The sequence below is a fragment of the Rattus norvegicus genome, chromosome 1 (genome assembly GCF_036323735.1).
Source record: "Rattus norvegicus strain BN/NHsdMcwi chromosome 1, GRCr8, whole genome shotgun sequence".
In the NCBI taxonomy this organism is placed as follows: domain Eukaryota; kingdom Metazoa; phylum Chordata; class Mammalia; order Rodentia; family Muridae; genus Rattus; species Rattus norvegicus.
The window spans coordinates 270,296,865-270,318,934 of NC_086019.1; the positions used below are offsets into that span (position 1 = coordinate 270,296,865).

General features: G+C 44.3%; 2 protein-coding genes across 4 annotated transcripts; both read left to right on the forward strand.

Moving 5' to 3' along the window:
- Window positions 1-499: 499 nt before the first annotated feature.
- Window positions 500-1,065, forward strand: Gcshl1 (glycine cleavage system protein H like1). The gene has a single exon (XM_039096779.2). It carries the CDS (start codon window positions 500-502, stop codon window positions 995-997), a length of 498 nt encoding a protein of 165 aa, XP_038952707.1. The 3' UTR covers window positions 998-1,065.
- Window positions 1,066-10,748: 9,683 nt separating this feature from the next.
- Ces2i (carboxylesterase 2I) lies at window positions 10,749-18,262 on the forward strand. 3 transcript variants are annotated; one of them, XM_008760594.2, is made up of 12 exons: window positions 10,749-10,823; window position 10,857; window positions 11,363-11,567; window positions 12,950-13,088; window positions 13,798-14,190; window positions 15,364-15,462; window positions 15,739-15,879; window positions 15,997-16,077; window positions 16,372-16,516; window positions 16,907-17,044; window positions 17,461-17,533; window positions 17,953-18,262. In XM_008760594.2, the coding sequence occupies exons 1-12, from the start codon at window positions 10,749-10,751 to the stop codon at window positions 18,137-18,139; spliced, it is 1,677 nt and encodes a 558-aa protein (XP_008758816.2). In that variant the 3' UTR covers window positions 18,140-18,262. The 3 variants fall into 3 exon arrangements, with proteins under 3 accessions (XP_008758816.2, XP_038952723.1, XP_038952720.1); XM_039096795.1 differs by lacking the exon at window positions 15,364-15,462; XM_039096792.1 differs by lacking the exon at window position 10,857 and having other exon boundaries at window positions 10,749-10,822; window positions 11,361-11,567; window positions 13,798-14,194; window positions 15,368-15,462.
- The last annotated feature ends 3,808 nt before the right edge of the window (window positions 18,263-22,070 follow it).

Here is a 22,070-nt window from a genome sequence, read left to right on the forward strand (position 1 = left end):
AGTATTTTTATTGGGTATAGAATTTCAGTTTGAAATGATAAAAGAATTGTGGTGATGGATGGGAATCATAATCCCACAATACTGTGAATGTACTTCATGCCACTCAACTATCAACTTAAAAAGATAAAAACGGGGGTTGGGGATTTAGCTCAGTGGTAGAGCGCTTGCCTAGGAAGTGCAAGGCCCTGGGTTCGGTCCCCAGCTCCGGAAAAAATAAATAAATAAAAATAAATAGAGGTTTAAAAAAAAAAAGATAAAAACGATAGGTTTTCTATAATATATATTTTATAATAATAATAAGTAAAGGGTCCATCCCCACCATGAAGTGATAGGGAGGCTGGGCCCTGTACAGCTGCAACTCAGTAACAGCAATGTTAATCTGCTTTGCTCAGTTTCTTAACTATTTCACTGCACTTATATACGTGTACCTTAAAAATAACGGGCCCACCTCGTCCCCGCTGGCCCGGTGGCGGAGGCGAAGCGCAGTTACCCTGGGAGCATGCGGGCTGTGGCCTGCAGCCTGCGCACCCGCACCGCTCTGGCCTCCAGCCCGCCAAGGCCCCGGGCGCCCAGCGCTGCCGCTGTCCACTCGCTGCGCACCGGTTCTGCTTTGATGTCGGTGCGTAAATTCACAGAGAAGCATGAATGGGTAACAGCAAAGGATGGTATTGGAACAGTGGGAATCAGCAACTTTGCACAGGAAGCTTTGGGAGATGTTGTTTACTGCAGTCTTCCTGAAGTTGGGACAAAATTGAAAAAACAAGAGGAGTTTGGTGCTTTGGAAAGTGTGAAGGCAGCCAGTGAACTCTACTACTCTCCTCTGTCAGGAGAGGTAACTGAAGTCAATGAAGCACTTGCCGAAAACCCAGGGCTCGTCAACAAATCATGTTACCAAGATGGTTGGCTGATCAAGATGACACTGAGTGACCCTTCTGAGCTGGATGAATTAGTGAGTGAAGAGGCGTATGAGAAATATGTGAAGTCCATTAAGGAGTGACCATGGCTTCCACATAAAACTGGGACGTGCCCTGTTCCAGCATGCTTGTCTTTTTTTTTTTTTTTTTTTTTTTTTTGACCACATTACCTGCTTTAAGTTATTGTGTCAAATGACTGCCTATTGTCCTTGGCCTGTGGTCGCTTCCTTGCTCCCTTCCTGTCATCTGCTCACCTTTTTGTAAATCCCCTCTTTGTTAACACTCTCCAGTGCAGCCCCTCTTCCCTGTCAGGGCATGAACTTTCCTCGTTAAGAAAGTTAAGTAGGAGGATTACAAATGGAGGAGGGCAGCACCCCCTGGTGGATACTGTCCTGCTTTGCTCTGTTTCTAAAGTACATTTCATAAACTTTCATACACTGCACGCGAGGGTACTGCATGCACTTTGTCAAAAACTTAAAACCTTGACAGCCCAACTCTCCTAGTAACAAAGGGTTGACTGCAAATCACCAAATGTAATTATTGGGGCCTCATGGACATCAGCATGGGATGCACCCCAAAGAAACGACCATGTAACTGTGCTGTAGCTAAACCACTCCTGAATCTATTACATACCCGGAAGGCTAAGTCAGGGCACCACAGAGATATTTGCACATGTGTGTTTATTGCTACACTGTTCACAATAATTAGGAAGTGGAACCAGTCTAGATGAATAGTGTCCCACGTGCGACCTCTCGCTGGCAAGAAACACGCGGGGACATAGAAATCCTTGCTGTGACCAAACTTTTATTTTAATCTTAAGGAGAAGCCTCGGCGCGCAAACATGGTGCGCTTATATACACCCTAGCGTGGCGCATCCACACCTGATTGGTTGTTTACCCATGATCTCATAAGGCACGCCCCGGAGTGGGCAAAGACCTGGCATGAAGGCACTCTTGCACATGCGCACACAGATAACTTCCTGAAAGGGAGTCGGCTGGCGCGGCAAAGGCTAGCGCCATCTTGTAATGGCGGAGGCTATCCTGGCCTTCCACATGGGGCGCAGTGGAAGCCAGCGCCATCTAGTGGTGGCGAATGTTATTGCGGCCCTCTACAGAATAGATAAACTATGTTTCATATATGGAATGGAATTTTACTTAGCCATAGAAAGGGCAAAATTGTGAAAGATCTATGCAGGAAAATGGGGCCGATTGAGATCATGTTAAATAAAATAAGTCAGACTCAGAAATACAAATATTGCATTTTTCTGTTCTATGCATAATCTACATTTCAACAGAAAGACATGGAAGTGGAAGGGCCTAGGTGGAGAGGAGGCTAGAGAGGTAGTAGGTGGGCAATTATTATTAGTGTATGTAATGGCTATTCCTGGATGTCAACTTGATTATATCTGAATTAACAACAATCTCGAATAGTAGGACTCACCTGTGATCCAGACCTTGCGGCACACACCTTTAATCAGGTCACACCTTCAGCTGGAGACAGACACAGGGACATTGGAAGAAGGAAGATTCCCTCTTCTTCACCTACTTGCATTTTCTGACAGCACATCTGTTGGAAGCTCCGTCAACAGAAGACCACAGAAACGAGCCTTGTGGGACTGAGAAAGTACAAGATTATTGGAATTCCAAATCACAGGTGACCAACATTGGGAGCTGGACTACAGACCGTAAGTCATCATATCAAATTCTTTTGCTGTACAGAGACTAGAGTTAGGGTTGGGGTTTGAAGTTTAGGGTTTAGGGATTAAGGTTAGGATTTAGAGAATAGAAATAGGGATTAGAATAAGGGTTTAGGGAACAGAATTAGGGATTAGAATAAGGGTTAGGGTTAGGTGTTAGGGGCTCGGGTTCGGGTTTCGGGTTTAGGGTTTTAGGGTTAGGGTTTAGGGTTTAGGGGTTAGGAGTTAGGGTTAGCAGTTAGGGGTAGTGTTAGGGGTTAGGGGTAAGGGTTAGGGTTTGGGGTTAGGGGTTAGAGGTTTGGGTTAGGGGTTAGGGTTGGGGTTAGGGGCTAGGCGCTAGGTTTAGTGTCTGTATATGGGATGGATCCCCATGTGGGACTGTCTCTCAATGACCTTTCCTTCAGTCTCTGCTTCACGCTTTGTCTCTGTGTTTCCCCACATGAGTATTTTGTTCCCCTTTCACAAGGTCACACCTACTCCACTAAGGCCATCCCTCCTAATAGTAGCACTTCCTATTGGCCAAGCTATTCAAACTACCAGAGGTTTTAATATATAAATATGGTACAAGCACCTAAAGGTCCTGAATGAGGTAATAGAGTTGCCAAACTAAAAAATGTCTCCACCTCTTATATCTCTTAGTTAAATGTCACTAATAATTGACATTCAAAACAGGTATATGAAAAATTCCACAACCACTCTACACACACAGAAATGCACCAAGGAACATTTTATCTTAGAAAATCATCAATGAATATCCTTTGAGTGATGTTTTATAAATGGCAGATACATTTCTGCTAGATATGATGCCAGAATCCACCCTTGAAAAGAAGCACCAGGTATTCAAAAAATGAAGGAACTGGTCCCTTGGCTTAGAGATTGAGGCAGTGGGGTACCTCTCAGCCCCACAGCTCATGAACTCCCTGGTTAGATAATAATTTAGAGTAGAGAGAACGTCTGTCACGAAGGGCTGGGACCACAAACTGAGGACAAATGGTGGTTTGAACAGGAATGCCCCCCTCAGACTCATGTGTTTGAATGCTTGGCCCATAGACAGTGACACTATTAGGAAATGTGGTCTTGTTGGAGGAAGTGTGTCACTGTGAAGGAAGGCTTAGAGATCCCCTATATTTAAGCTATACCCAGTCTCTCCTTGCACCCTGCAAATCAAGATGGGGAACACTCAGCTCCTTTTCCAGCAACATGTCTTCCAGCATGCTGGAAGTCCCACCATGACTATAATGGACCGAACCTCTGAAACTGTATGCCAGCCCCAATTAAATGCTGTCCTTTATAGGAGTTGCCATGGTCGTGGTGTTTCTTCACAGCAGTGGAAACCCTAACTAAGACAAGTATCCTGGAGGAGACACAGTGAAAGGGCAGCTGATCTTGCCATTTGGAGGAGGCAAGAGCAGCCAGCCATAGCTGTGCCTTTCCAGGAGAAACAGAAAACCACCAAGGAGGAACTTCTTTAGGGCCAGGGTATGGGTGCCCAAGTCTTCTATGTACTGGAACAATGGAAGCAAGACCAGTCCTCAGATTGTACTACAGGCTGTCTGATACTGGTCCCTGCACACCTTCCAGAAACTCAGGCTGGGCTGGGTGGGAGCATCTCCTGATCCAGGATTCTTTAATGTGTCCGGCCACGCTTCTTTGCGATTCTGAAGCTTCTACTTACAGACCTGTATTATAGGCTCTGAAAGCCAAGCTAGTCACAGACACCGTTCCCCATTAAACGTGTTGAGTAGGTAAAGGAGTGTGAACTTGATCTCTGTAGGAGCTGCCATGACAGTAAGGCAGGATAGGCAGATGAGTTCTTCAGAGGCTCCAGGTTTGCAGTGTGTTTCAGTGAAACAGCTACGCTCGCTATCACAGGGAGTGGGCGTAGACATAAAATTGTGACTGTAACAGATGGGAGCCCTGAATGTAGACTCAGGAAACTCTAAGTCCTGAAAGCAGAGAGTGGTTTTCAGGGCACTGTGAGTGCTCACTTTTATCCATGTCACGTTTCAAAGAGCTGCATCCTATTCTCCAGTGATATCCATCTACAGGATGTGTAGATCAGGACACCGCCTGATATTTCCAGTAACGGCTTTTCCGCAGCCTCCTATTCATCCCAACACTTGGCCTAGGCTTGTTACCGAAAGAACTGTGAACACGGTGACTCTGGGTTTGAAGAGAGGATTGCTGCTATACTAGACGGACCTCAGGAGTCCCGCTGTGCCTTCTACAGGGGCTGAAGGTGAAGCACGAATGGTGGAGTGCCTTGGCCCTATCTGTTACATTCTGGCTCTTGTAACCTCTGCCTAGTGAATTCAAGTTCTATGACTTTGCCTTGTCCCAGCAAACTCTCCACCAAGTCCACATGGGATCCAAATTCCTGTCTGAGAAAGGTCCCAATATTCTGTTTCCTGTCAATGACACACAGGAAACAGACTTGGGCCTGCAGGTCCATCATACCACCAGACTCACTTCCTCCTAACATTAAATGCTGGAGTCTAGGGGCTCCTGCTTCTCCTTCTCCTCATGCATGTCAAGACTTGTTAGGGGAACATAGGGAACCTTAGTTAAAACTGGTAAGTTCTGCAGACTCAGAGGCTGAGACTACAGAGAGGGAGAAACAAAGACGTCAGAAGAACTTGTTACAAATGTTTGTCTCCAAATTTCCTCACCAGGACCTGTGAAATGACTTGGAAAGTAAGGGTGCCTGCCTCCAAGCTGGTGGCCAGAGTCCAAGACCCAGAACCCACACTGTAGAAGGAGATTACTGATTCTAAGTGCCCAAAGACACAGAGTAGCTGTCTACCAAGCAAATAATACTGGTGGAGGTCACCCATACTGAGGACCCAGCTCAGAGTGAGGAGATCTGAGTTATGCTGAACCTGCAAGGCAGAGGATAAAGCAGCAGATGGGTCTTTTCCTTGCTTTTGTAACTGCAGCTGCTACTGGACTTTTGGATGATAATAGTAATATAATGTATTCATGCTGCCAAGTATCTCTGAATGTGCCAATTCCTAGGATAGAACAGACTGGCATCCTTCAGGACACTGTACAAAGTTATTAGGTTATACAAAAGGTCCTGGTGCCACCCCCAATGCCTCAGTTGACTTTATCAGTCCCTGGGCTCTCTTCACCAGGCACATAACCTAGGGCAAAGGTAGGCTGGATTTCAGTCCAAATGGCATGTGTGCTCTGAGCCTGTCAGTAACTTTCAGGCCCTTATCAGAAGTTAAGCCAGAATAGCTTTATGCCCAGAGTATGTGTGCTCTGTGGCAATTCATCAGTTCCCCACCCCCTGACACACCTCTTCCTGGGCCTCTCCAATCTGATAGTGTAAACTTCATTGACCTCTTCCCAATGACCTCTTCCCAAACCTCCCTAGTTCAATCCACTAAACTTACCTTACCTGTGACCCCTTGCTGTGGGTCACCAGACTACGGAAAGTCACCAGTGTTCTCTATGCAGCAAGATCTACCTAACTCACTGTGGCTACTGTTTTGAACATTCCTTTTTGGATTCCTGGGCTTAGAATCAGTGACAACTAAAGAGGGATGGAGTTGCATCCTGTCCTCCCCTCCATCTCATCCTGTTCTACATCGTACTTGGGAACATCAAATATCGCCTTGTACACAATGCCGAGGATTACTTAGAGCAGATGTATTAGCTGAATGCTTTGTGACTCACCTGTAAACACAGAACCTAAGAAGCTGAGAGAGCAATTCAGTCTGACCACAGATAATATTCTGACAAAAAACCCCTGAAAATCAGAAAAAGAAGAAATGTGTTCAACTAATTTGAGTTCCACGAATGACTCCTGTTCAAGAATATAAGCTTTTACCTTACAGCCAGAAGGACATTTCTCCTGATCACACAGGATTTCATAATATTTCTTAGAAGATAAAGTGTTGTTGGCATAGTCAGGCTCTAAGCAGGACCATTTCAGTATCTGTTGTCTCTTACAATAACTTTCAGGCATCACTGGCTGATGCTATCAGTAAGATATATTGACAAAGATGCTGTGTTACCACACATTGTTTGTAGCAAGCAAATCACAGGGGCCAGGGTGAGCATTTAGACTCAGAAAGAGGTTGAAAATTATTCTTTTGTGGCCCTGGCACCCTTCCCAAATGTGGCACCCAGGGTGCTGATTCATGTGTGTCAAATCAGGGAGGGCAGCAACAGAAGAGTCACGAGGCCAATTTGGGGCTTTTAGCTTTTCTTGTTGCAACTCATCAGGTATATAAACTTCTACACTGTCAAAAGGTGGTGCCTTGAGGGCAGGGGGTGACTGGAAGTGGGAACTGGTGGAACACACACACACACACACACACTACACACACACACACACACACTACACACACACACACTACACACACACACACACACACACACACACACACACACACACACACACACACAGCAGGAGGGTCTCACTGAGACCTCTGTGCTCTCTTAGGCACAGAAAGAAAATCAGGACTGCTTATGGACCACACAACATCCAAAGCAGAACCTTTTTCTGAGGTAAAGAAGAGTTAACAAAGCTATTGTGTCCAACTGCTTATCTTCACCCAGTGTCAAGACTTGGAGCATACAGGATTTTTAGGTCATTAGGTAGTTTTCTATCATCTCTTCATTTCTTGATCCTTACTCCAACAGGTTGGGCATCTTATGTGCAGGACACAGCTGTGCTTTCCCAATAGCTCTCATGTGAGCCCTGGCACAGACAACAACAATGATGACAATGGTGTGTGTGTGTGTGTCTGTGTGTGTATCTGTGTATGAGACTATGTATATTGTGGATCTGTGTGTGTGTTTGTGTGTGTTTGTGTTTGTGCATTGCGAGTCTTCTTTTTTTTTTTTTTTTCCGGAGCTGGGGACAGAACCCAGGGCCTCGTGCTTGCTAGGCAAGCGCTCTACCACTGAGCTAAATCCCCAACCCTGTGTTTGTGCATTGTGTATGTGTGTCTCTGACTGTGTGTTTGTGGTTGTTGCTGTGTGTTTGTGGCTGTGTATGAGACTATGTATATTGTGGATCTGTGTGTGTGTTTGTGTGTGTTGGAGTGGTTGTGTCTGTATGTGTGAGTATGTATGTCTGTGTGTCTGTGTGTCTATGTGTATCTGTCTCTGTGTCAATCTGTTTCTCTCTCTCTTTCTCTCTTTCTCTCTCTGTGTGTGTGTGTGTTTGTATGTGTGTGTTGGAATGGTTGTGTCTGTATGTGTGAGTATGTATGTCTGTGTGTCTGTGTGTCTATGTGTATCTGTCTCTGTGTCAATCTGTTTCTGTCTGTCTGTCTGTCTGTCTGTCTCCCTCTCTCTGTCCGTGTGTGTGTGTGTGTGTGTGTGTGTGTGTGTGTGTGTGTGTATGTGTGTGTGTGTGTTGGAGTCTGCTAGTCTGCTGAAGTTTCTTCTCAGCCCCCAGGGCCTGGAGATACTATGAGGTTCATGTTCACATGCTCAGAACATCTGTGAATATGTTTGACTGTGAGGTGGGCCTTGGCAATGGGATGGGAACATTAGAAGGTCCAGATGTGTCCAGGAGAAGAGCATCCTATTCCTGTCTCCCTGAGTACCTGCCCTTGTATACGCACTTATTTCTAACATTCACAGACCCCTGTGGTCCTTTGGTTGCTCGTGACACAATCACTCTCCTTCAGCTTCCATACTATTAATTAATTTATTATATATTAATTATATATTAATTTATTGTTGCTCCTAAACTTTCTCTGAGCCCTCTATTAAAAACATTCTCTTGTACTTTGTTGAATGGTTGTGTGTAGCCTGGTTAATTCACAAAGAATATGAACTCGTCAACCAATCTCACTTCAGATACAAGAGTGTTTCTTTCACTGGAAAAAGGTTCCTTGTGTTAATTTATGTCAATCACTCTCTGATCTCTGTTCCTGGAAACCACTTGACTGCTTTCTGATGGAAGAGTCTGGAAATGGTGTGTGATTTAGAAACATCAGGGTCCTGGCTCTTCTATCAGGGAAAAGAAATCATTGGTGACTCCTTCTGCTACTAAAGATTAATTAATGGTCTTGAGAGTCAAGTGCCATCTCTGACTAAGAACATCAGTCCATATATGAGTATTTGTTAACCTAGATCCCAGCTGATGGGCTTCTGAGTGGTTTCCATTGTTTTTTTCCTGTTGTTAATGAAGTTCTTGTCAACTTTTTGGAACATATTTTGCTGTTGTTGTTTATTTGTTATTATGTGACTAGTAATTTCATTTCCTTGTGTTAAAGTACTAAAAGAATTTCTCAATCATAGGGCAAGAGTGTGCTTAATTTTTGAAGAAAAATACCACCCTGTCTTTCAAGATGACTACATTGTTTTGAATCTCCTCTAGCCATGTGCATGGGGTGCTCCATGCCTTTGCCAACACTGAATATACTAAATGGGTGTGGAGTGGTGTCTTTTTTTTTTTCCTGGAGCTGAGGACGGAACTCAGGGCCTTGCGCTTGCTAGGTAAGCGCTCTACCACTGAGCTAAATCCCCAACCCCCTGGAGTGGTGTCTTAATGCAGGTGTTTCCATGAATATAGAGCCTCTGCTTTTAGACCTGTTTCAATGTCTGTCTGTCTGTCTGTCTGTCTGTCTGTCTGTCTGTTGGTTAGATTGTGTCCCTGACTCCCTGAACAGAAGAGAACCTTGGATTTCTCCAGTCCATATTTTTATCATGTCTCTGGTCAGAGGATATGGGGACTTTCTTCCAGCTGAGGTAAAAAAGAGTTTGGAGTTAGAAAAAAGCACCAGAATGTTCAGGAAACAGAAATTGGTTGCTTAACTGATACATTGAAGGAGCTGGAGACCTTTAAACCACTACAGCCTGGAAAATCCTTGGATCTGGGTACTAAAAGTAGACCATCCTCCAGGAAGGGTTGGAACCACAGATTGGACAAACATATGTTGGAGGCACAACACTATATCAAGGAGACAGGAGAAAACAGAGAAAACGGAGCTATAAAGTCCTGTAGTGCCAGGCTATGGGATCCTATATTATCTGGGGATGAAACCATAAAGCCATATCCAATCTCAGATACAAAGGACGATCCCATGTTGATTCCCACACCACTTCTTCCAGGAAGTCAGGTGCAGCCAGTTGTAAACTGCTGGTTGTATATTCTTTGATATAGCTTGCTAGGATTTTTTTTTTACTGCAAAACTCCTATTCTGGATGTGTATACTGAACCCCACTGACATCTCTTGGCAGAGGAGAGGGTTTGGCAAGTGGCTTAGCCAGTTAGGGAGTTTGCTGCCAAGCCTAACAACCTAAGTTTGATCCCTGAACCCATGTGGTGAAAAGAGAAAACTAACTCTTACAAATTGTCTTCTGACTTCCACATGTACATGATGGAACATGAGAGCCCATACATATACATACATGTTCACAATACATAAGTAAAAGGTAGGAAAGGTTAAAACGTTTGTCAAATGGATAAATGACTTCCAAGTTGATTTAAACAGTAGCTGGCAGTGTGAGCAGCTACATTGGAGGTGGAGGCAGAAGTGTCAGAATTTCAGTATCTTTCAATGAAGTTACCATGACCTAATTGGCCGGGGTGGGGGGAGGTTATATCTGCAATCCTAAGGTACAAGGGGCTCTGAGGGTGGACTCAGTACTCTCAGTTTTGTCAGCACAGAGGAGTCTTGAGGATGAAAGGAAGGCACACTCAGATCTCCTGACCTTGTTCTTCTCTTTATCTTGGCATCTTGACTATGTACCTGTTGACAGGAGCCCCATGGTTTCTCTTGTTACAACTTTCTGCTCCCTGATCTTCACACCAATACCCAAATTGGGTTGGTGAGTAAAAGAGCCAGAGATCACGATGACTCCATATTGAAGGTCAGGGATTCTGGAATTCCAGAAGCACTTCAGATGCCTTGCTGTGTCTGTCCAGGAGGCCAGGGAAGGAGCAGGAACTGCAGGAGTGGGTTTTCCCTGCCTGGTAGCAATTGGCTTCCTGTGGCTTCTACCTTATCAGTTCTCCAGCAATGAGAACTTTGCCCCATCCAACCAAATGCTACACCTACACCCTCAAAGCTACAAATTCCTGCCTGGGCCATGCCAATGTGATCTGTTTCCCACTGTGAGACTCTCGTCTTGTAGCAGCAGCACAGGTTTAGGCCTGAGATTCAACCATGCCTTTGGGTAGACTTCCTGGTTGGCTGTATGTGGTAGCCTGTGGGCTCCTGCTTCTCCTCCAGCATGTGCACGTTGAGCCTGTCTAAATGAACAGAGGACGGCAGGGTCAGAGCTGCTCCAGTTCTGCAGAGTCATGGCCAAGGTTATGGGATGGAAGGCAGCAGGGAGGGAGAAGGGGCTGGTGGAGAATGATATATGACAGCGTGGGGTGTGTGTGCTTTCTAATATACTACTAGGGCACGCAGGGGTCAGAGATGTCTGAGGTTAGTACATACTGAGGAGGCAACAGAGACAGAAGAACAAGAAAGACATATCCCTCCTATGCATGTGGTTGTAGCTAAAAATCCAACCGAACTTGGATAATGACAATAATTCCTTCATAATGCCAAGTAGCTCTGAGCCTGTCACATTTTTGGCTAAGGAAGAACCCTGTTGATTTGCAAGAAGGTCAGTGGACAAAGTTTCTGTTCCTAGGTAATCCAGAAGCCCTCATTTCCACATCCTACTGCTGAACTGAGAGGCCCCGGCTTACCTTCCCCATGTACCATGGTGATGATAAGGTAGAAATTCCCAAGTGTGGTGACAGCTGATGGCATCTCTCTACTTACAGGCCAGGACTCAGCCAGCCCCATCAGAAACACACAAACAGGTCAGGTGAGAGGCAGCTTTGTCCACGTGAAGGACACTAAATCTGGTGTCCACACCTTCCTGGGAATTCCCTTTGCCAAGCCTCCTGTAGGACCACTGCACTTTGCACCTCCTGAGGACCCTGAGCCTTGGAGTGGTGTGAGAGATGGGACCTCACAGCCGGACATGTAAGTTCTGGGACTCAGGGGACTCAGGCCTGAGCTCTAGGCCACACTGCAATGCTTCCTCTACCTCAGCTCTGTAGCAGATTTCTGTATGTGCTGAGGGGCATCTCCAATGCACATTTCTGATGAATATGCTAAGGATTAGAGGAGAACAACTGTGCAAGCCTGCTGGGTCAGAGCTTGGCACCTGTAGGGAGTTTGTTGGAGGTACCACAGTAAGGAGCAGAGACTGAACCAATTTTTCACAGTCTCAGTGACCATCCATTGTCCTGGGCCATTGACTAAGGAACAAGTACACATGCTTCCAACTGGAGACTATTGGTACCTCATTGGTACTTGGAAGTGAACTGAGGAATGTCTCACTACCCTATGGAATGGTATTGTCCATTCATTTTTATAGTTGCTGTGTGGGCACACTACCCCAGTACCTAAGCATCTTTATTCTCTTGCTGTTGCTGTGATAAAGTATCCTTATATAAGCAACTTAATGCAGAAAGTTTTATTTTGGGTAGCAATTCCAGCTTTTACTTAATCATAAGTGGGAAACCACAGATGCAGAAGTTTAAGAGAGCTGATCTCAGGGTTGGAGAGATGACTCAGTAAGAGCACTGACTGCTCTTTCAGAGGTTCTGAGTTCAATTCCCAGCAACCACATGGTGGCTCATAACCATCTATAATGATATCGAATGCCCTATTCTGGTATGTCTGACAGCTACAGTGTATGCATATACATAAAATAAATAAATCGAGAGAGAGAGAGAGAGAGAGAGAGAGAGAGAGAGAGAGAGAGAACAGTTCACATGACATCCATAATTAGGAACAGAGTTTAAAGGACACACGCGTGCCTACTAACCTTCACTTACTTTCTCCATTCTTAAACAATTCAGAAACCTCCTTCCTAGGGAATGGTGCCTCCTACAATACGCATATATTCTTAGTGCAAAGAACATGATCAAGATAACTTGCCACTGGCATGCCAACCAGCCAACAGATCTAGAAAATCCCTGAGTAAGATTCTCTTCCCAGGTGATTTACAATGTGTCAAGTCAATAATCAATACTAACCACCTTGACAGGATTTAAATTGTATACACAGAAGGATTAAATTTTGGAACAGTCAAGCATTTTCTAGGAATCTGTTGGAAGTCTACATACACTAGACCCCAGAATGTTACTATACATGGAGAGGCCTCCCTGAAAAATCTGGCCATATTTCTGTTTCCACAGGCCTAGTAGCCTTTACTGTGGTAGGGACTTTAAAGAAGAATCATGTGTTAGCAGGCCATCATGGAAAGCAGTAACTGTAGGTGGCTGAGAGAAAGTTCAGGTTAAGATATACATTTGTCAACCACATACCTTGGACTTCCCGTCTTCCATTTTCACTAGGTGTCTACAGACTGATATAATGAAGGAAGATTTTATCAAGGAGATGAAGCTGACCATGCACCCCACCCCTATGTCTGAAGACTGCCTGTATCTCAACATCTATACACCAGCTCATGCCCGTGAGGGCTCTAACCTGCCTGTGAGTGTCAGGCCATGGTCAGCTGGGGAAGAGATCATTTATTTCTCTGGAAGATGGGAAGGGACAAAATAATTATGAACTTCACTGTAGTTTAGATCCTGATTAGTAGTTTTACCTCATTGGGTTCAGGAGGGTTATGTCAACCCATGGTGACTGACCTGCCTCAACCTGTGTGTGTATGCATCAGAGTCCTAGGGATCTGAGAGGTAAGAGGGTAAGAGGGTCTAGGTCTTTGATTAAACCAGGAATTCTTCTATCGACCTGACAGACCCACTCAGGATGGTGCACAAGGGCTGATAGTGACATCGTCCAAATTTCTACCTGCAAATTATCTGTTCTGCCAATGGTATCTGATGCCTATTTTGATTAACAGTCAGGAAAGACACTCAGAAGCACACTCCTTTTTTGTTTTGTTGTTGTTGTTGTTTGGTTGGTTGGTTTGGTTCTACTTTGATGGGTCTGAGAATAATTATGACTTTAATTTAGATCTAGAGTCATTAATCCATTCTGAGATTTCCTGTTGGGGAAGCTAGAATGGAAATATGCTCATAGGCCTAAAGTACCCCATCTGTGACTCACTTCCTGAGATCCTGAGGAGATTTGTTTGTAGGTCAACCTGCACAGAACAAAGCAGTTGATAACCTAGTGGGCCGTCTAGATGAGCTTGGGCTGTGTGTGAGCCCCCTGCCATGTGAATTTCTGTCTCCAGGTGATGGTATGGATCCATGGTGGTGGGCTGGTTCTAGGATCAGCTTCCATGAATGTTGCATCCACACTGGCAGCTACTGAGGAAATAGTAATTGTCGCCATCCAGTATCGCTTGGGTATCCTTGGCTTCTTCAGCACTGGAGACGAGCATGCCAGGGGCAACTGGGGATACCTGGACCAAGTGGCTGCCCTATGCTGGGTCCAGCAAAATATTGCTTACTTTGGAGGCAACCATGGCAAGGTCACTATATTTGGAGTCTCAGCAGGAGGCACAAGTGTGTCTTCCCATGTTGTGTCCCCCATGTCCAAAGGACTCTTTCATGGAGCCATTATGCAGAGTGGAGTGGCCCTGCTGCCTGACCTCATCTCTGATACATCTGAGGTGGTCTACAAGGTAAGTGCCCTCATGAACATCAGCTACCTCAATCTTGGCTTCTGGTACTCTGGTGTTCAGTTAAGTGGCAAAAGCAAGGATCATGGGAAATAGCTTCTGAGTAGTATGAAATTTTGAATCCATTTTCCTCTGCTTTATGTATGATGAGCATTTACATGACGGCAAACCTCTTTCCAGTGGATTCTGTCATTAGGAAAAACACTTAATGCATGGTTTCCCAGTTTGTTTCTTATCACTGTGATAAAGACCATTGTCAAATGCTATGTGGAGAGAAAACGTTTATTTCAGCTCATAGCGTATAATCTATCTTGAAGGGAAGTACACACACAGGCATGTACCTAGAGGCCAGAACTTAATCAGAGGCCAAGAGGCAACATGCATATGGCTTGTTAACTGTGGCTTCCTCGTTTTGCTTTCTTATACAACACAGAACACCTGCCCATGGGTGGCACTGCCCACAGTGAGGTGGGCTTTTCTGCATTAGTCATTTATCAGGCCCAGACTTACCTATGGACCAGTCTGATAGAGGCAATATTCTCAGCTGAAGTTCTTCTTTCCAGAAGATCCTGGCTTGTGTTGAGTTAATGAAAAAAAAATCTAACAAGGACACAAGATTGAGGAAAAGTGTCAACTGGTAAAACTACTTGCTATGCAAGCATGAGGTCCCAAGTTCAAATCCCCTGAACCCATACAAAGCTGGTGGTTTTAATGTTTCAGAAAACTCAGTGTTCCTATGAAGATACAGGAAACAAAGACTCCCTAGTAAGCCAGCTAAGCTTGTATAGACAAAGTGAACAAGGGATAGGGTGACATGTACTACCTGAGATTACTCTCAGACCTTCACAATCAAAATGTGCTATATCATAACTATTGTCATAGTAACACACACACACACACACACACACACACACACACACACACACACACACACACCAAAGCAAAAACAAAACAATACACAGGTAAAATGTCCTTACCCAGGAGTCACCTCTGAACAAGAGAAAATGTGAACAATTCCACTTACTCCTTTCATACACAACAAACAATAGGATGTGGTATTTAGAAGTAATGACTTCTACTATTATCAAAAACAAAACAAAACAAAACAAAACAAAAAAAAACAACTCTGCTGCTTGCAGGGAAGAGTGAGCTAACCATTGTCTGTTCCATTTACAGACAGTAGCCAACCTATCTGGATGTGAGGCCTCAGACTCAGAAGCTCTGATACGCTGCCTGCGAGCAAAGAGTAAACAAGAGATCCTGGCTATTAACCAGGTTGGGAGAATTGTGTGTATTGGAGGACTTGATGAACAGGATGTGGGATTACCATTAATCACTTACTACTCAAATTTGCTAACTCATCTCCATGGTTTGGTGTCCTTTCAGTACAGTGTGCAAAAAGAACATGACAAGCTAATTTTATGTGCATTTCTTCTAGAGTGTGTGTAGCATCCTGAGATAAGATATGATATAGGGAATTGCTGTGGATATTCATGAGCATTAGAATATTTATATGATTGATCTTCAGTACTGACCGTCAATGCTGTATAGGTCTTCAAGATGATTCCTGGTGTGGTGGATGGGAAGTTCTTACCCAAACATCCTCAGGAGCTGTTGGCCTCAGGTGATTTTCACCCTGTCCCCAGCATCATTGGTGTCAACACAGATGAATGTGGCTTGGGAGTCCCCATGGTAAGACGTAGTTCTAAGCCCCTGAAAACAAACTCAAATGGTGGGTGATGGGAACTCAGAGATACTTTGATGTAGTTCCAAACCATCCAAGACTTAAGACTATCTTCTGCCTCCCAGTTCATGGGCCTTGACCATATAATAAAGAAAATAACCAGAGATACCCTGCCCACTGTTCTGAAGAGCACAGCAGCACAGATGGTGAGAGATACCTTCGATTCCTGTCCCGATAAAGAGGGTTCCCATATACTTACTTTCCTAAATCTCTCTCTCTCTCTCTCTCTCTCTCTCTCTCTCTCTCTCTCTCTCTCTCTCTCTCTGTGAGTTTGTGTGTGTGTGTGTGTGTGTGTGTGTGTGTGTGTGTGTGTTTCTGTGTGGGATCGCTACAAAGCTTCTAACTTTACCCATAGACCTTTCATCTCTGACCACATTCCTTACATAGAAGCTACTGCCTGCCTGTCCTGTCATCATTCTTCCTGACTCCTCCTGGTGTAGATGCTGCCTCCTGAGTGTATTGACCTGATAATGGAAGAGTACATGGGGGACACTGAGGACCCAGAGACCCTCCAAGAACAGTTCAAAGAGATGCTGGGGGACTTCATGTTTGTGATCCCTGCTCTGGAAGTAGCACATTTCCAACGTGAGTACATCTGTGACAAGAGCAAGGACAGGGGGTACTCATAGCTGTGGAACCCCAATGAGCTCTGCAGTGTCCAGGCTGGACCCATGCCCTGGTCAGGTCTCGGGTAGCAGGCAGCTTTCCCCCAATGAATCTTTATGTCTAGTGTAAAGGATGGCATCCAATCCAGGTCTAGAAGAGGCAACACGTGAGATACACTCAGTGTCTTATAAACTCCTAGGCTGGAATACCAGGGCCTCTGCTTAACAATGGTTTCCCATGTCCAGTGCCCCAGTCTGGATCTCACCACTCAACTGGGATTCTAGATAATTTTACAGCAAGGTTTCTTGTCACCAAAGGTGAGGCAGATAAGTGCCATATGAGAAATCATGACGTCAACTTGTGTTCCAGGTTCCCAGGCTCCTGTCTACTTCTATGAGTTCCAGCATCTGCCCAGCTTCATCAAGCAAGTCAGACCATCCCATGTTAAGGCGGACCATGGTGATGACATTCTCTTTGTCTTTAGCTCCTATTTTTGGGGCATGAACTGTGAGTCTTTCTTGTTTCCTTGGGCTGAATCAGCATCGATGAGTTCTTAAGGGATTATTGAGCTCTCTGTCCAGTTGGGGAAATTGAGAGTCTTGGAGGGGACAGGGTTAAGTGTTCACAACATCAGAGCTTAAAAAACAACCCAAGCTCCTCCCCGCCCCAAATATGCTACAGTTTGAATATGATCCTTTCCTTGTCTAGCTTGTGCTAGAAGGAATGAGAGCACACTGCTGTAGAAATGAACCCGAAAAACTTCAAGTAGTGCTTTGGATGGATACTAGATTCTGAGAGGAGAGGGAAGAGGGTATAAACCAGGCCTAGGGTTTACCCTCTGGTTGTGGTTACTGTAGGAGAACATGAGTTGGCACCTACATAGGTGGCTAGGACTTGGACTCTTTTTCTTCTTCTGTCTGCAGTTGACATCACTGAGGAGGAAGAGCTGCTGAAGAGGAGGGTGATGAAGTACTGGGCCAACTTTGCAAGAAATGGGTGAGAATAGACCCTATTTTCAACCACTTTATGGTCAAGTCTCCATTTCGGGCTCCATTGTGGGTGTATTCCATTAGCATGTGTCCTTAATAATACAAAAGTCTTCAACTCAGGGCACACTAAGGCAGATACCTTATAGCTTTTAGTTACTGTTCATCCCCCAGAGATCAGGTGGATGAGTCACACTACTGTAGTACTGTTCTTTAGATTGTTCTCTGAGAAGGAGATACAAAACTAGCCAGCTCCCCTTGATTCACATGGAGTAGACACTGGTAGTGAAACTTGTATCCATATCAGTACACCAGTCCCTCTGTACTCTGAGACCCATGGTCTGCTCATCCACTACCCTGACCAAATAAGGGGATCAGGCTTTGGGTCGAGAGACTTTCACTCTTCCCTGATGGCTGGTATATCCACAGGAACCCCAACAGCGAAGATCTACCTTACTGGCCTGTGTTGGACCATAATGAGCAGTATTTGCAGCTGAACACCCAGCCTGCTGTGGGACGAGCCCTGAAAGCCAGAAGGCTGCAGTTCTGGACCAAGACTCTGCCCCAGAAGATCCAGGAGCTAAAGGGTTCTCAGAGCAAGCATGCAGAGCTGTAGCATCCTGGGCCAGGACTGTGACGTTGAAAGCAAATGTGGTAATTCTGAGGTTACAAAGTCCATTATCTACATTTATTCATTCCAATAAGTACATAAGCATTTCTCACCTCAGCATTTGCTCTTTCAGACATGTATGAATACCACTTTGTGTGTTATTTCTTATCATTCTGTGCAAACATTCATTAGAGTCAATAAAAGCTCTCATAACAGTGCGGATGTGTGAGCCCAAAGTACCTCCATATTCTTTAACCCTTCACTGAGACTAAGCTCCTCTTTCCTTCCTTCCTTCGTTCCTTCCTTCCTTTCTTCCATTATCTTTTCCCCATCCTCACTCTCCTCCAAGTCCCAGACCCTCTTCAAATGAAGCAGATGCTTCAGGAACTGTTGACTACAGAGACTGACTGAATCAAATCCTGTGTCCTTGCTTGGCAAGTTCATATTTTCTCATATTTATAATTACCATTAGAAAAATCAGCTTTCTTTAATTGTCTTCAGAATTCTGTTCCTAAGAGATCATTAACTATAAAAAGAACTCATGTGTCCTCAGATGTATGTAGGCCTAGATACGAAGATTACATAAATCTGAAGCAAGATAACAAGACCCACATCTCTGAAGCAAAACAAAAACCAGAACCTCAGCAACTTACAACAGTACAAATGTACAGTCTTGTGGATTGAGAAATTCAGGGTCAAGATGCCCACAGATTTGCTGTGTAATGAGAAACAGTTCTCTGGGAAGTCAGTTTCAAGGATTACTGCTTGTGCCCTCTCCTGGTGGGATGTGTAAACAAGGCCATTATAAGGATAATAATAAGTCCCTGGTGACTTGAAGTGGAGGCAGGGAAGACCTTCCTTTTAGTGAGACTGACCATGTATGATGTTTCTATTCTATATGCACACATTGATTGAAGTTCCTACTACCAGTATGCCTCTGCTTATCAGCTCTGTATATACACATAAACTGGGCGTCAATTAAGTTTGAGAGTTTTAATAATTATCTCATTTTTTCTTTTTTTTTTCTTTTTTCTGTTTTTCGGAGCTGGGGACCGAACCCAGGGCCTTGCGCTCGCTAGGCAAGCGCTCTACTGCTGAGCTAAATCCCCAACCCCCTCATTTTTTAATAACTTGAGTGTGGGTTGTTTTTATGATGCTAGGGATTGATCTTAGGACTTGTGCATGTTAGGCGATGGTTCCGCCCATGAACTATACCTTCAGATTGTGGATTATTTACATGCAATTAAATTAATCTATTTTAGGTGTATAGTTTAGAAAGCCATGAGTAAATTCTATGCTTCCCTCAGGCCCCTTTGCAGCCATTCACTGCCTTTAATTCTGTTTCAGAGTAAATACAACATTGCTTTATCTTACTGTCCTGGAACTTGTCTCTAGTCCAATATAAATAGGACATTTTGTTACTGGTTAGGCTACTTCATGTAATGTTTTTGTTTCCTTTAATTGTGAAATGCCATCCAAGTGTGCATACAACACATTTTATCCACTTACCTGTCTATGCACAACTGTTGTCCTTGTTCATTAACTCTTCTTTCTATAGACATCGTTTCTGTATAGACCAGGAGGGCCTTGAACACACGACCTCACTGCCTTGCCTTTTGATTTGGTTTGATTATAGGATAATAGGGCCACCCATTCCAGATTTGGGTTTTAATAAGCTGTATGGATATTCCCACACATGGTGTCAGGAGATCACATGTATTACATTTTTGAGTTTACAACCTAGAACAGAACTGCTAAGTCATGAGACACATGTTAAACATTTAAACAAGGTGTAAGGCTGGGGATATAGCAATGGTAGACAGCTTTCCCTATTGTACAAAGCCCTGAGTACCATAAAAATAAAATAAAGACAGATCAGATAATATAGACTTTCAATCCTAGCTACTCAGAGAGCTGAGAACCTAGGGATCACAAGTTAAGACCTGCCTGAGTATAGAGCAAGCTCCAGGCAAAACTGGAAAGTTTAGTGTGGTCTGTCTCCACATAAAACATACAAAAAGTGGCCAGTAGGTGGTGACTGAGCTTGCCATTTTTAAATTATTAATTATATTTATTTACATTTCTATTATCCCCCTTCCTGGTTCTCCTTCTCCACAAGCCCCACAACCAATTCCCCCCTCTCCCTTGCCTATAAGAGTGTGCTCCCCACCTACCCATTCCCACCTCACCCCTCTAGCATCCCCCTTCTCTGGGCCATCAAACCTCCAAAGGACCAAGCACAACCCCTCCCATTGAGACCAGATGAGTTAGTCCTCTGCTACATATGTAGTGGTGGCCACAGACCAGCCTTTGTGTGCTCTTTGGTTGGTGACTTAGTTTCTGGGAGCTCTGATACTGTTGTTCTTCCTATGAGGTTATAATCTCCTTCAGCTCCTTCAGTCCTTCCTCTAATTCTTCCACAGGGGTGCCCAGCCTCAGTCCAATGGTTGCTGTAAGTATCTGCATCTGCCTCATTCAGGAAGAGCCTCTCAGAGGACAGCCATGCCAGGCTCCTGGCTGCAAGTACATCTGGCATCAGCAATAGTGTCAGGGTTTGGTGTCTGTATATAGGATGAATCCCAAGATATGGCAGTCTCTGGATGGCCTTTCCTTCAGTCTCTACTCCATTTTTTGTTCCTGCATTTTCTTTAGACAGGAACAATTCTGGGTTAAAAATTTTGAAATGGCTGGGTGGCCCCATCCCTCAACTGGGGGCCATGTCTATCTACTGGAGGTAGTCTCTTCAGGTTTTATCTCCCTGATGTTGGGCATTTTAACTAATGTCATCCCCATTGGGTCCTGAGAGTGACTGAGCACACCTTTAATCCAGCTTTTGGGAAGCAAAAGCAGTTAAATCTCTGAGTTCTGTGACAGCCTGGTGTAAAGAGTCAGTTCTTGGTTGGCCAGAGCTACACAGAGAAACACTGTCTTGGAAAAAAAAGTATAAGAAATATAAAAATCTAATTTGACTTAGTGGGTTATTAAAGAAAGGGAACACTCAAAAAAAGGAGAGAAATGAACAAAGAGAAGGAGGAAGAGGAGAAAACAGCAGCCTCCATACAGATTAGCACAAGATCTTTACCCATCCTACATCTGACAGAAGCTAATATCCAAAATATATAAAGAACTTAAGAAGTTAGACACCAGCAACCCAAATAACCCAATTTTAAAAGAGGGGTACAGAGCTAAATAGAGAATTATCAACAGAGGAATCTCGAATGGCTGAGAAACACTTAAATATTTGACATCCTTCGTCATCAGGGAAATGCAAATCAAAACTTCTCTGAGATTCCACCTCACACCCATCAGAAATGGCTAACATCAAAAACTCAAGGGACAGCACATGCTGGTTATGATGTGGAGTAAGAGGAACATTTCTCCACTGCTGGTGAGAGTGCAAACTTGCACAATCACTCTGGAAATCAATTTGGCATTTTCTCAGAAAATTGGGATAGTGCTACCTCAAAACCCAGCTATACCGCTCCTGGATGTACCCAAAAGATGTTCCACCTTTCCACAAGGACACTTGCTCAACTATGTTCAGTCAGTTTTATTTGTATTAATTGGAAACTAAAAGGAACCCAGATGTCCCTCAACTGAAGAATGGATAAAGAAAATGTGGTTCATTTACACAATGGAATACTACTCAGCTATTAAAACAAGGACATCATGAATTTTGCAGGCAAATGGATGGGACTAAAAAATATCATCCAGGCTGGAGAGATGGCTCAGCGGTTAAGAGCACCCGACTACTCTTCCAGAGGTCCTGAGTTCAATTCCCAGCAACCACATGGTGGCTCACAACTATCTGTAAAGAGATCCAATGCCCTCTTCTGGTGTATCTGAAGACAGCTACAGTGTACTTATACATAATAAATGAATAAATCTAAAAAATATCATCTTGAGTGAGATAACTCAGATCTAAAAGGGTATGCAT